Here is a 12,667-nt window from a genome sequence, read left to right as displayed (position 1 = left end):
CTCATTTGTTTATCATCATCCTCTCCCCTCTCTTTTCTCACCCGCATTTCACAAATTAGCTCCCGCTGTTGTTGTGATAATTATCCGCTAAAGAGGCACCGCAGTAGGTGGGAGAGACAGCGGAGGGCAAACCACCATCAGGTGATGTCAGAGCTGCACAAAAAGGACAAAGCTACCTGCTAACAGGTAAAGCTAAAGCAATCCGAGTGGAGTGGGGCAGCCCGAAGCTCACTGTTACCTTATCAGATGAACGTTGTAATGTTAGCAGGGTGCTGATGGGATGATAAAGATGTTTTGTGCAGGTTGTTAGCAACCACAGATAGGAAAAGGGGTCCGGTGGTTTTCACATTCAAAACTACGGCTAACATTTCTCCAATGTAAATGTGACAGACTAACTCTGCTCATATCTCACTGAAAGATTTTTTGCATGAAAATTAATGCATTTAGTGTCAGAAAGATAGATTTACCAAAATAAGAAAGTATTGTGCAAATACCCTCCGGTTTATCAACTTTAATCTCTGAATGAATCTATTAGAAAAGAAGAATGTCACATTAAACTCAGCTGCCCTGAGCGTAAATCAAACTCCAACATGTTCTCAAACAAAAATCTAATAAATAAAATGTAATAAAAAGTCCACAGCTACACTTCATCTGCTGTCTCAAGTATATCAAGACTCAACAAAAGTTCCTCGGACCCAAACTTGACCAAATTAACTCTACATTTCCATTTTTTTAATGTCTGTGCAATGACTCCTCTTTATTAACTAAGTGCACAAACCAAATGTCGGCTGTAAGAAGCAACGAGTGACAGAAAACTTGTTTCTGTGTGATGAAGCTGGTTTAGTGAGGAAAGCTGAAAGGACAGAGGCTGACTGACAAACGCTCTTCTGCTCTGGACACAAACTGCTTCAGTTTTACTCTCACATTAGTTTCACAGTTTCTCCACCAGCTTTGTATAAGACCCTGGAATGAAGACAGGAAGACAATACTCTGCTAATGATTGTTTATTGATTTGTAAATCAGTAAAGTCTGTTAAATGATGTCATGTACACGCAATCAGTTTGATAACTACAATCTCAGATATGTGAAAGAAAATAATGAAGGATCTCCTTAATTATCAGGATCCTGTTTACATTTTCATGCAGAGACATTTCAGTTCAGGTAAACAAAACTCATCATGAGCAGTGAGAGACACTCGGACATTTACAGAACAACTAATGAGAAGAAGTCAAAGTACCCCCCCCCCCCATAATGTTTGATTGGCAGGTAAAATTTCACAGCAATCAGCTCTCAGCAACAAATATGAGGACAAAACAGCTTTAAGACATGTGACACACAATTTAACCCAGTGTTAAATGGCTTCTGTCTATTTTAGTTTACAAAACTCCACAGTGGTTCCATAAGCAAACCAAAATCCAGCGTAGAGCGGCTCAGTGAACGTGGTCTGGACTCTGTGGAGGAGCTTCATGGTTTCAGAGACGCTGTAGAAGGATAGAATACCTGCACGGTGGTCCAGGTACACTCCAACTCTGGAGGACTGAGGAACCGGGACAGGAGTTGAGATACCGTTGCTGTGAAATGTGTAACTATTTTTGCTACAGTCTAACGCCCATGATTTTTTATTTTGTCCAAATCCACTTTCATCTGAGTCTCCTGTTCTGCTGATACTCTTGGATGCGACTGCGACACGAACTCCTCCCCTGCTCCTCTCCACCTCCCAGTAACAACGTCCAGTCAGACTTTCTCTACTCAGGACCTGGGCACATATAGTGAACCTGTCTGGGTGACTGGAATAAGACTGCTCTTGTCTCATTAATGTTGCTTTTCTGTTTCCCTCAGATAATAACAGACATGTGTGTGCTATGTTTGGATCCATTGTGAGTTCACATGAATATCTTAAGAATCCAGCTCTGGTCGTGGGCTGTGGTTGTGGCAGTAGAACATCCACTTCAGTCAGTGAGATGTTTGTCCACTCGTCCCTCAGAGCGTCCTGTAGTTTCTCTCTGAGCTCTGACACAGCAGCCGTCACGTCCTCAAAGTATCTCAGAGGACGGATGTTGATGCTGGATGAGTGTGTGTCCTCTTTGAGTGGTGACAGTGAGGTGTAGCTGTGCAGAAACTGGTTGTGATCCTGTGTGTGTGAGAGCTCCTCCAGCTCAGCGTCCCTCCTCTTCAGCTCCCTGATCTCCTGATCCATCTCCTCCTGAAGCTCTTTGACTCGACTCACTTCAGCTTCCTGCTGGGATCTGACCTGCTGCTTCACATCAGACCTTCTGTTCTCCATCAGACGGATCAGCTCAGTGAACATCTTCTCACTGTCCTCCACTGCTTTATCAGCAGAGTGATTAATATTCTCCACCTCCTGCTGGAGCTCCTTCAGGTCTTTCTCTCTGTCCTGGATCCTCTGCTGGATGTTCAGGCGACTCTTCTCCAGCTCTGTCTGCCTCTCAGTCCTCTCTGCTGCAGCTGACACTGTGTCGTGGCCTTTATGTTGGTCCACAGAGCAGAGATAACAGATACTCTGCCGATCAGTACGGCAGAACATCTTCTTCACCTCATCGTGGAGAGAGCAGATGTTCTCCTGGAGCTTCTTGGACGGCTCCACCAGCTTGTGTTTCTGTAAAGGAGCCACGTCATGATGAGGCTGGAGGTGTTTCTCACAGTAAGAGGCCAGACAGACCAGACAGGACTTGAGGGCTTTCAGTTTCCTCCCAGTGCAGACATCACAGGCCACATCTTCAGCTCCAGCGTAGCAGTGATCAGCAGGAGCAGCCTGGAGTCCCGTCTTCTTCAGCTCCTCCACTACAGCTGCTAACATGGTGTTTTTCAGCAGGACAGGCCTCGGTGTGAACGTCTGCCTGCACTGAGGGCAGCTGTGGATCCCCTTCTCATCCTCTCCATCCCAGAAGCCTTTAATACAGCTCATGCAGTAGCTGTGTCCACAGGGAATAGTCACCGGATCCTTCAGGAGGTCCAGACAGATCGAACAGGAGAAGGTTTCCCGGTCCAGCTGAACTCCTTGCTGCGCCATTTCACCTGTCAGTGGCAACGACTGTCTAAGTTTCACTTCCTAAGAAATGAAACCAGTTTGAGCTCTGATCTAAACAACATCTGTTCCTGCACTGAATGTTAGCTTTAGCACTCCACCATGTTGGTTTCACCCATCCTCACACTTTAAATCTGAAGGGGAGGAAACATGTGGACAGAGTTGAGCTGGTTGTGTTTGAGAGCAGGAAGAGGAGGGAGGTGTTTTCAGGCTTTGATTCAGTCCAGGAAGAGGAGCAGCTCTGTGAATCTGAACTTTGTTTTCTCATTTACAGCGAAACCTGCGTTAAAACCTGATCCCCATTTGATAATATTTAAGTTTTAAATCATAAAGTACTTCTTGGCTCCTCAGGCTTCTGTGAAAGCTCCATGTTTCTCTAACTTTTCCTCAAATTGTGTTCAAACTTCTGTTACTGGTCAAAATCAGTTGACTGATAAACTCTCATAAAATACTCTATAATACTTTCTTATATATTTAATGACCAACTTTGAAGCGTTTGTGATAAACAGTTTAATTTAAGAGCGTCATCCTGAGCCAAAAGTTATTCATAGTAGATCATACACACACAATCATCCCTGCTGTAACACTGAACCAGGTCAGTGAAAGCACCGTGGCCTCTTCGAATGAGGACTCGATCCCGTCTCTGTGTTGATGCATCTGGTCCATGAGGATCCTCCAGTCCTGCACACTGACGCACAGACCAGAGAGCAACCAAACACAACTGGAACAGCAGCAAGAAATCTGACTTTGCCATTAATGCTTCATAATAGCATTAATGAGAAGAGCAAGAATTTCTTTTGTTGTATTATATTATACTTTATTAAATGTTATATAATATTACCATGCAATACTATAGTAATATTTTATGTTTTATGTCTTCAGTTCTTACAAATTACTTTACTGAGTTGATTATTTTACTGAATGACGTTAAGGGAATCTCTTCCAACTTAGATGAGGTCCTGAATGAAACGTCTCCATTTGACCAACGGGGGACAATGTGGAAAAGTTCTCTTCACCTCCCAGTTGTCCTCTTTGTTATGCTGCTATGTGCCAATGTGAGTTTGATGTCCTGCATAACCAAAAGCGGATGTTTTAGGAACGTCTCCAGATCCCCAGGACGTCTCCTCCTATGTGGGAAATCAGACCTGATTTAGGTGTGTTTCTTTCTTGGCAATTTAGGATAAAACCACAACCTTTTGAGCGCAGTTTGCCATCGATGCTTCTGCACTGGGAGACGTGAAGTAATCTCACCTGTGATGGTGCAATAAATATAACCCTGCAGTATTCTGGTAATGCTTTGAGTGGGGAGGTTTCTTTTTTAGTTCCCTTAGTGGTAGCATGATATTTTGAAGAATGACAGATTACACCAGGAGCAAAATGAGTCACTAGAGGTTTGAATGAAGTCTGGATTCAAATGTTACAGCCCAGGATCGTCTGGATGTGAGGTGACTGAGCCAGACACTGAATCAACATGATAGCTTCATTATAAAGTTTCATCCTAATCAAAATCAACATAACAATAAATAAAATGTAATAAAAAGTCCACAGCTACACTTCATCTGCTGTCTCAAGTATATCAAGACTCAACAAAAGTTCCTCGGACCCAAACTTGACCAAATTAACTCTACATTTCCATTTTTTTAATGTCTGTGCAATGACTCCTCTTTATTGACTAAGTGCACAAACCAAATGTCGGCTGTAAGAAGCAACGAGTGACAGAAAACTTGTTTCTGTGTGATGAAGCTGGTTTAGTGAGGAAAGCTGAAAGGACAGAGGCTGACTGACAAACGCTCTTCTGCTCTGGACACAAACTGCTTCAGTTTTACTCTCACATTAGTTTCACAGTTTCTCCACCAGCTTTGTATAAGACCCTGGAATGAAGACAGGAAGACAATACTCTGCTAATGATTGTTTATTGATTTGTAAATCAGTAAAGTCTGTTAAATGATGTCATGTACACGCAATCAGTTTGATAACTACAATCTCAGCTATGTGAAAGAAAATAAATTATCAGGATCCTGTTTACATTTTCATGCAGAGACATTTCAGTTCAGGTAAGGTAAGGTGTACATAGTGTGAATATTTATCATTATTACAATATATTTTGTGTAAATAATAATTATTGTTTTTGTATTTTATCAGTCTTTTTTTGGTTTTCTACTATTGCTATCTTGCTCCTGCTTCTGTTGCTGCTGTAACATGCAAAAAATCAATGAAGTCCATCTTTATCTTTATCTTTAAACAAAACTCATCATAAGCAGTGAGAGTCCTCACGGCTGAACAGACAATCAGGAAGGAGCGCCACCTGAGGACAACTACAGAACAACTAATGAGAAGAAGTCAAAGTACCCCCCCCCCCCCCAGTAATGTTTGATTGGCAGGTAAAATTTCACAGCAATCAGCTCTCAGCAACAAACATGAGGACAAAACAGCTTTAAGACATGTGACACACAATTTAACCCAGTGTTAAATGGCTTCTGTCTATTTGAGTTTACAAAACTCAGCAGTGGTTCCATAATATAACCAAAGTCCAGCGTGTAGCGGCTCAGTGAACGTGGTCTGGACTCTGTGGAGGAGAGTCATGGTTTCAGAGACGCTGTAGAAGGTCAGAATACCTGCACGGTGGTCCAGGTACACTCCAACTCTGGAGGACTGAGGAACCGGGACAGGAGTTGAGATACTGTTGCTGTGAAATGTGTAACTATTTTTGCTACAGTTTAATGCCCATGATTTCTTATTGTTTCCAAATCCACTTTCATCTGAGTCTCCTGTTCTGCTGATACTCTTGTATGCGACTGCGACATAAACTCCTCCCCTGCTCCTCTCCACCTCCCAGTAACAACGTCCAGTCAGACTTTCTCTACTCAGGACCTGGTAACATGTAGTGAACCTGTCTGGGTGACTGGAATAAGACTGCTCTTGTCTCATTACTGTTGCTTTTCTGTTTCCCTCAGATAATAACAGACATGTGTGTGCTGTGTTTGGATCCATTGTGAGTTCACATGAATATTTTAAGAATCCAGCTCTGGTCGTGGGCTGTGGTTGTGGCAGTAGAACATCCACTTCAGTCAGTGAGATGTTTGTCCACTCGTCCCTCAGAGCGTCCTGTAGTTTCTCTCTGAGCTCTGACACAGCAGCCGTCACGTCCTCAAAGTATCTCAGAGGACGGATGTTGATGCTGGATGAGTGTGTGTCCTCTTTGAGTGGTGACAGTGAGGTGTAGCTGTGCAGAAACTGGTTGTGATCCTCTGTGTGTGAGAGCTCCTCCAGCTCAGCGTCCCTCCTCTTCAGCTCCCTGATCTCCTGATCCATCTCCTCCTGAAGATCTTTGACTCGACTCACTTCAGCTTCCTGCTGGGATCTGACCTGCTGCTTCACATCAGACCTTCTGTTCTCCATCAGACGGATCAGCTCAGTGAACATCTTCTCACTGTCCTCCACTGCTTTATCAGCAGAGTGATTAATATTCTCCACCTCCTGCTGGAGCTCCTTCAGGTCTTTCTCTCTGTCCTGGATCCTCTGCTGGATATTCAGGCGACTCTTCTCCAGCTCTGTCTGCCTCTCAGTCCTCTCTGCTGCAGCTGACACTGTGTCGTGGCCTTTATGTTGGTCCACAGAGCAGAGATAACAGATACTCTGCCGATCAGTACGGCAGAACATCTTCTTCACCTCATGGTGGAGAGAGCAGATGTTCTCCTGGAGCTTCTTGGACGGCTCCACCAGCTTGTGTTTCTGTAAAGGAGCCACGTCATGATGAGGCTGGAGGTGTTTCTCACAGTAAGAGGCCAGACAGACCAGACAGGACTTGAGGGCTTTCAGTTTCCTCCCAGTGCAGACATCACAGGCCACATCTTCAGCTCCAGCGTAGCAGTGATCAGCAGGAGCAGCCTGGAGTCCCGTCTTCTTCAGCTGCTCCACCAAAGCTGCTAACATGGTGCTTTTCAGCAGGACAGGCCTCGGTGTGAACGTCTGCCTGCACTGAGGGCAGCTGTAGATCCCCTTCTCATCCTCTCCATCCCAGAAGCCTTTAATACAGCTCATGCAGTAGCTGTGTCCACAGGGAATAGTCACCGGATCCTTCAGGAGGTCCAGACAGATCGAACAGGAGAAGGTTTCCCGGTCCAGCTGAACTCCTTGCTGCGCCATTTCACCTGTCAGTGGCAACGACTGTCTAAGTTTCACTTCCTCAGAAATTAAACCAGTTTGAGCTCTGATCTAAACAACATCTGTTCCTGCACTGAATGTTAGCTTTAGCACTCCACCATGTTGGTTTCACCCATCCTCACACTTTAAATCTGAAGGGGAGGAAACATGTCGACAGAGTTGAGCTGGCTGTGTTTGAGAGCAGGAAGAGGAGGGAGGTGTTTTCAGGCTTTGATTCAGTCCAGGAAGAGGAGCAGCTCTGTGAATCTGAACTTTGTTTTCTCATTTACAGCAAAACCTCCGTTAAAACCTGATCCCCATTTGATAATATTTAAGTTTTAAATCATAAAGTACTTCTTGGCTCCTCAGGCTTCTGTGAAAGCTCCATGTTTCTCTAACTTTTCCTCAAATTGTGTTCAAACTTCTGTTACTGGTCAAAAACAGTTGACTGATAAACTCTCATAAAATACTCTATAATACTTTCTTATATATTTAATGACCAACTTTGAAGCGTTTGTGATAAACAGTTTAATTTAAGAGCGTCATCCTGAGCCAAAAGTTATTCATAGTAGATCATACACACACAATCATCCCTGCTGTAACACTGAACCAGGTCAGTGAAAGCACCGTGGCCTCTTCGTATGAGGACTCGATCCCGTCTCTGTGTTGATGCATCTGGTCCATGAGGATCCTCCAGTCCTGCACACTGACGCACAGACCAGAGAGCAACCAAACACAACTGGAACAGCAGCAAGAAATCTGACTTTGCCATTAATGCTTCATAATAGCATTAATGAGAAGAGCAAGAATTTCTTTTGTTGTATTATATTATACTTTATTAAATGTTATATAATATTACCATGCAATACTATAGTAATATTTTATGTTTTATGTCTTCAGTTCTTACAAATTACTTTACTGAGTTGATTATTTTACTGAATGATGTTAAGGGCATCTCTTCCAACTTAGATGAGGTCCTGAATGAAACGTCTCCATTTGACCAACGGGGGACAATGTGGAAAAGTTCTCTTCACCTCCCAGTTGTCCTCTTTGTTATGCTGCTATGTGCCAATGTGAGTTTGATGTCCTGCATAACCAAAAGCGGATGTTTTAGGAACGTCTCCAGATCCCCAGGACGTCTCCTCCTATGTGGGAAATCAGACCTGATTTAGGTGTGTTTCTTTCTTGGCAATTTAGGATAAAACCACAACCTTTTGAGCGCAGTTTGCCGTCGATGCTTCTGCACTGGGAGACGTGAAGTAATCTCACCTGTGATGGTGCAATAAATATAACCCTGCAGTATTCTGGTAATGCTTTGAGTGGGGAGGTTTCTTTTTTAGTTCCCTTAGTGGTAGCATGATATTTTGAAGAATGACAGATTACACCAGGAGCAAAATGAGTCACTAGAGGTTTGAATGAAGTCTGGATTCAAATGTTACAGCCCAGGATCGTCTGGATGTGAGGTGACTGAGCCAGACACTGAATCAACATGATAGCTTCATTATAAAGTTTCATCCTAATCAAAATCAACATAACAATAAATAAAATGTAATAAAAAGTCCACAGCTACACTTCATCTGCTGTCTCAAGTATATCAAGACTCAACAAAAGTTCCTCGGACCCAAACTTGACCAAATTAACTCTACATTTCCATTTTTTTAATGTCTGTGCAATGACTCCTCTTTATTGACTAAGTGCACAAACCAAATGTCGGCTGTAAGAAGCAACGAGTGACAGAAAACTTGTTTCTGTGTGATGAAGCTGGTTTAGTGAGGAAAGCTGAAAGGACAGAGGCTGACTGACAAACGCTCTTCTGCTCTGGACACAAACTGCTTCAGTTTTACTCTCACATTAGTTTCACAGTTTCTCCACCAGCTTTGTATAAGACCCTGGAATGAAGACAGGAAGACAATACTCTGATAATGATTGTTTATTGATTTGTAAATCAGTAAAGTCTGTTAAATGATGTCATGTACACGCAATCAGTTTGATAACTACAATCTCAGCTATGTGAAAGAAAATAAATTATCAGGATCCTGTTTACATTTTCATGCAGAGACATTTCAGTTCAGGTAAGGTAAGGTGTACATAGTGTGAATATTTATCATTATTACAATATATTTTGTGTAAATAATAATTATTGTTTTTGTATTTTATCAGTCTTTTTTTGGTTTTCTACTATTGCTATCCTGCTCCTGCTTCTGTTGCTGCTGTAACATGCAAAAAATCAATGAAGTCCATCTTTATCTTTATCTTTAAACAAAACTCATCATAAGCAGTGAGAGTCCTCACGGCTGAACAGACAATCAGGAAGGAGCGCCACCTGAGGACAACTACAGAACAACTAATGAGAAGAAGTCAAAGTACCCCCCCCCCCCAGTAATGTTTGATTGGCAGGTAAAATTTCACAGCAATCAGCTCTCAGCAACAAACATGAGGACAAAACAGCTTTAAGACATGTGACACACAATTTAACCCAGTGTTAAATGGCTTCTGTCTATTTGAGTTTACAAAACTCAGCAGTGGTTCCATGATATAACCAAAGTCCAGCGTAGAGCGGCTCAGTGAACGTGGTCTGGACTCTGTGGAGGAGCTTCATGGTTTCAGAGACGCTGTAGAAGGACAGAATACCTGCACGGTGGTCCAGGTACACTCCAACTCTGGAGGACTGAGGAACCGGGACAGGAGTTGAGATACCGTTGCTGTGAAATGTGTAACTATTTTTGCAACAGTTTAATGCCCATGATTTTTTATTGTGTCCAAATCCACTTTCATCTGAGTCTCCTGTTCTGTTGATACTCTTGTATGCGACTGCGACACGAACTCCTCCCCTGCTCCTCTCCACCTCCCAGTAACAACGTCCAGTCAGACTTTCTCTACTCAGGACCTGGAAACATGTAGTGAACCTGTCTGGGTGACTGGGATAAGACTGCTCTTGTCTCATTACTGTTGCTTTTCTGTTTCCCTCAGATAATAATAGCCATGTGTGTGCTGTGTTTGGATCCATTGTGAGTTCACATGAATATTTTAAGAATCCAGCTCTGGTCGTGGGCTGTGGTTGTGGCAGTAGAACATCCACTTCAGTCAGTGAGATGTTTGTCCACTCGTCCCTCAGAGCGTCCTGTAGTTTCTCTCTGAGCTCTGACACAGCAGCCGTCACGTCCTCAAAGTATCTCAGAGGACGGATGTTGATGCTGGATGAGTGTGTGTCCTCTTTGAGTGGTGACAGTGAGGTGTAGCTGTGCAGAAACTGGTTGTGATCCTGTGTGTGTGAGAGCTCCTCCAGCTCAGCGTCCCTCCTCTTCAGCTCCCTGATCTCCTGATCCATCTCCTCCTGAAGCTCTTTGACTCGACTCACTTCAGCTTCCTGCTGGGATCTGACCTGCTGCTTCACATCAGACCTTCTGTTCTCCATCAGACGGATCAGCTCAGTGAACATCTTCTCACTGTCCTCCACTGCTTTATCAGCAGAGTGATTAATATTCTCCACCTCCTGCTGGAGCTCCTTCAGGTCTTTCTCTCTGTCCTGGATCCTCTGCTGGATGTTCAGGCGACTCTTCTCCAGCTCTGTCTGCCTCTCAGTCCTCTCTGCTGCAGCTGACACTGTGTCGTGGCCTTTATGTTGGTCCACAGAGCAGAGATAACAGATACTCTGCCGATCAGTACGGCAGAACATCTTCTTCACCTCATCGTGGAGAGAGCAGATGTTCTCCTGGAGCTTCTTGGACGGCTCCACCAGCTTGTGTTTTTCAAATGTAGGTGATTCATAATGAGGCTGGAGGTGTTTCTCACAGTAAGAGGCCAGACAGACCAGACAGGACTTGAGGGCTTTCAGTTTCCTCCCAGTGCAGAAATCACAGGCCACATCTTCAGCTCCAGCGTAGCAGTGATCAGCAGGAGCAGCCTGGAGTCCCGTCTTCTTCAGCTGCTCCACTACAGCTGCTAACATGGTGTTTTTCAGCAGGACAGGCCTCGGTGTGAACGTCTGCCTGCACTGAGGGCAGCTGTGGATCCCCTTCTCATCCTCTCCATCCCAGAAGCCTTTAATACAGCTCATGCAGTAGCTGTGTCCACAGGGAATAGTCACCGGATCCTTCAGGAGGTCCAGACAGATCGAACAGGAGAAGGTTTCCCGGTCCAGCTGAACTCCTTGCTGCGCCATTTCACCTGTCAGTGGCAACGACTGTCTAAGTTTCACTTCCTCAGAAATTAAACCAGTTTGAGCTCTGATCTAAACAACATCTGTTCCTGCACTGAATGTTAGCTTTAGCACTCCACCATGTTGGTTTCACCCATCCTCACACTTTAAATCTGAAGGGGAGGAAACATGTCGACAGAGTTGAGCTGGTTGTGTTTGAGAGCAGGAAGAGGAGGGAGGTGTTTTCAGGCTTTGATTCAGTCCAGGAAGAGGAGCAGCTCTGTGAATCTGAACTTTGTTTTCTCATTTACAGCAAAACCTCCGTTAAAACCTGATCCCCATTTGATAATATTTAAGTTTTAAATCATAAAGTACTTCATGGCTCCTCAGGCTTCTGTGAAAGCTCCATGTTTCTCTAACTTTTCCTCAAATTGTGTTCAAACTTCTGTTACTGGTCGAAAACAGTTGACTGATAAACTCTCATAAAATACTCTATAATACTTTCTTATATATTTAATGACCAACTTTGAAGCGTTTGTGATAAACAGTTTAATTTAAGAGCGTCATCCTGAGCCAAAAGTTATTCATAGTAGATCGTACACACACAATCATCCCTGCTGTAACACTGAACCAGGTCAGTGAAAGCACCGTGGCCTCTTCGAATGAGGACTCGATCCCGTCTCTGTGTTGATGCATCTGGTCCATGAGGATCCTCCAGTCCTGCACACTGACGCACAGACCAGAGAGCAACCAAACACAACTGGAACAGCAGCAAGAAATCTGACTTTGCCATTAATGCTTCATAATAGCATTAATGAGAAGAGCAAGAATTTCTTTTGTTGTATTATATTATACTTTATTAAATGTTATATAATATTACCATGCAATACTATAGTAATATTTTATGTTTTATGTCTTCAGTTCTTACAAATTACTTTACTGAGTTGATTATTTTACTGAATGACGTTAAGGGCATCTCTTCCAACTTAGATGAGGTCCTGAATGAAACGTCTCCATTTGACCAACGGGGGACAATGTGGAAACGTTCTCTTCACCTCCCAGTTGTCCTCTTTGTTATGCTGCTATGTGCCAATGTGAGTTTGATGTCCTGCATAACCAAAAGCGGATGTTTTAGGAACGTCTCCAGATCCCCAGGACGTCTCCTCCTATGTGGGAAATCAGACCTGATTTAGGTGTGTTTCTTTCTTGGCAATTTAGGATAAAACCACAACCTTTTGAGCGCAGTTTGCCATTGATGCTTCTGCACTGGGAGACGTGAAGTAATCTCACCTGTGATGGTGCAATAAATATAACCCTGCAGTATTCTGGTAATGCTTTGA

General features: G+C 43.6%; 3 protein-coding genes across 3 annotated transcripts; all 3 read right to left on the bottom strand.

Annotated features, from left to right (window-relative positions):
• Positions 1-997: 997 nt before the first annotated feature.
• On the bottom strand, positions 998-3,061 carry LOC139200593 (tripartite motif-containing protein 16-like). Its single transcript, XM_070829926.1, has one exon. The coding sequence runs from the start codon at positions 3,029-3,031 to the stop codon at positions 1,367-1,369; it is 1,665 nt and encodes a 554-aa protein (XP_070686027.1). The 5' UTR covers positions 3,032-3,061; the 3' UTR covers positions 998-1,366.
• Positions 3,062-4,960: 1,899 nt separating this feature from the next.
• LOC139200574 (tripartite motif-containing protein 16-like) lies at positions 4,961-7,222 on the bottom strand. Its single transcript, XM_070829900.1, has one exon. The coding sequence runs from the start codon at positions 7,190-7,192 to the stop codon at positions 5,528-5,530; it is 1,665 nt and encodes a 554-aa protein (XP_070686001.1). The 5' UTR covers positions 7,193-7,222; the 3' UTR covers positions 4,961-5,527.
• A 1,901-nt stretch (positions 7,223-9,123) lies between these two features.
• LOC139200470 (tripartite motif-containing protein 16-like) lies at positions 9,124-11,381 on the bottom strand. Its single transcript, XM_070829771.1, has one exon. The coding sequence runs from the start codon at positions 11,349-11,351 to the stop codon at positions 9,687-9,689; it is 1,665 nt and encodes a 554-aa protein (XP_070685872.1). The 5' UTR covers positions 11,352-11,381; the 3' UTR covers positions 9,124-9,686.
• Between the last annotated feature and the right edge of the window lie 1,286 nt (positions 11,382-12,667).

The sequence above is a fragment of the Pempheris klunzingeri genome, chromosome 4, assembly GCF_042242105.1.
Source record: "Pempheris klunzingeri isolate RE-2024b chromosome 4, fPemKlu1.hap1, whole genome shotgun sequence".
Classification (NCBI taxonomy): Eukaryota; Metazoa; Chordata; class Actinopteri; order Acropomatiformes; family Pempheridae; genus Pempheris; species Pempheris klunzingeri.
This window is presented reverse-complemented; position numbering and strand designations above follow the sequence as displayed.

Excerpts from the sequence above, each read along its gene's own strand:
- LOC139200593 (XM_070829926.1), bottom strand. The coding sequence starts at position 3,031 with ATGGCGCAGCAAGGAGTTCAGCTGGACCGGGAAACCTTCTCCTGTTCG.
- LOC139200574 (XM_070829900.1), bottom strand. The coding sequence starts at position 7,192 with ATGGCGCAGCAAGGAGTTCAGCTGGACCGGGAAACCTTCTCCTGTTCG.
- LOC139200470 (XM_070829771.1), bottom strand. The coding sequence starts at position 11,351 with ATGGCGCAGCAAGGAGTTCAGCTGGACCGGGAAACCTTCTCCTGTTCG.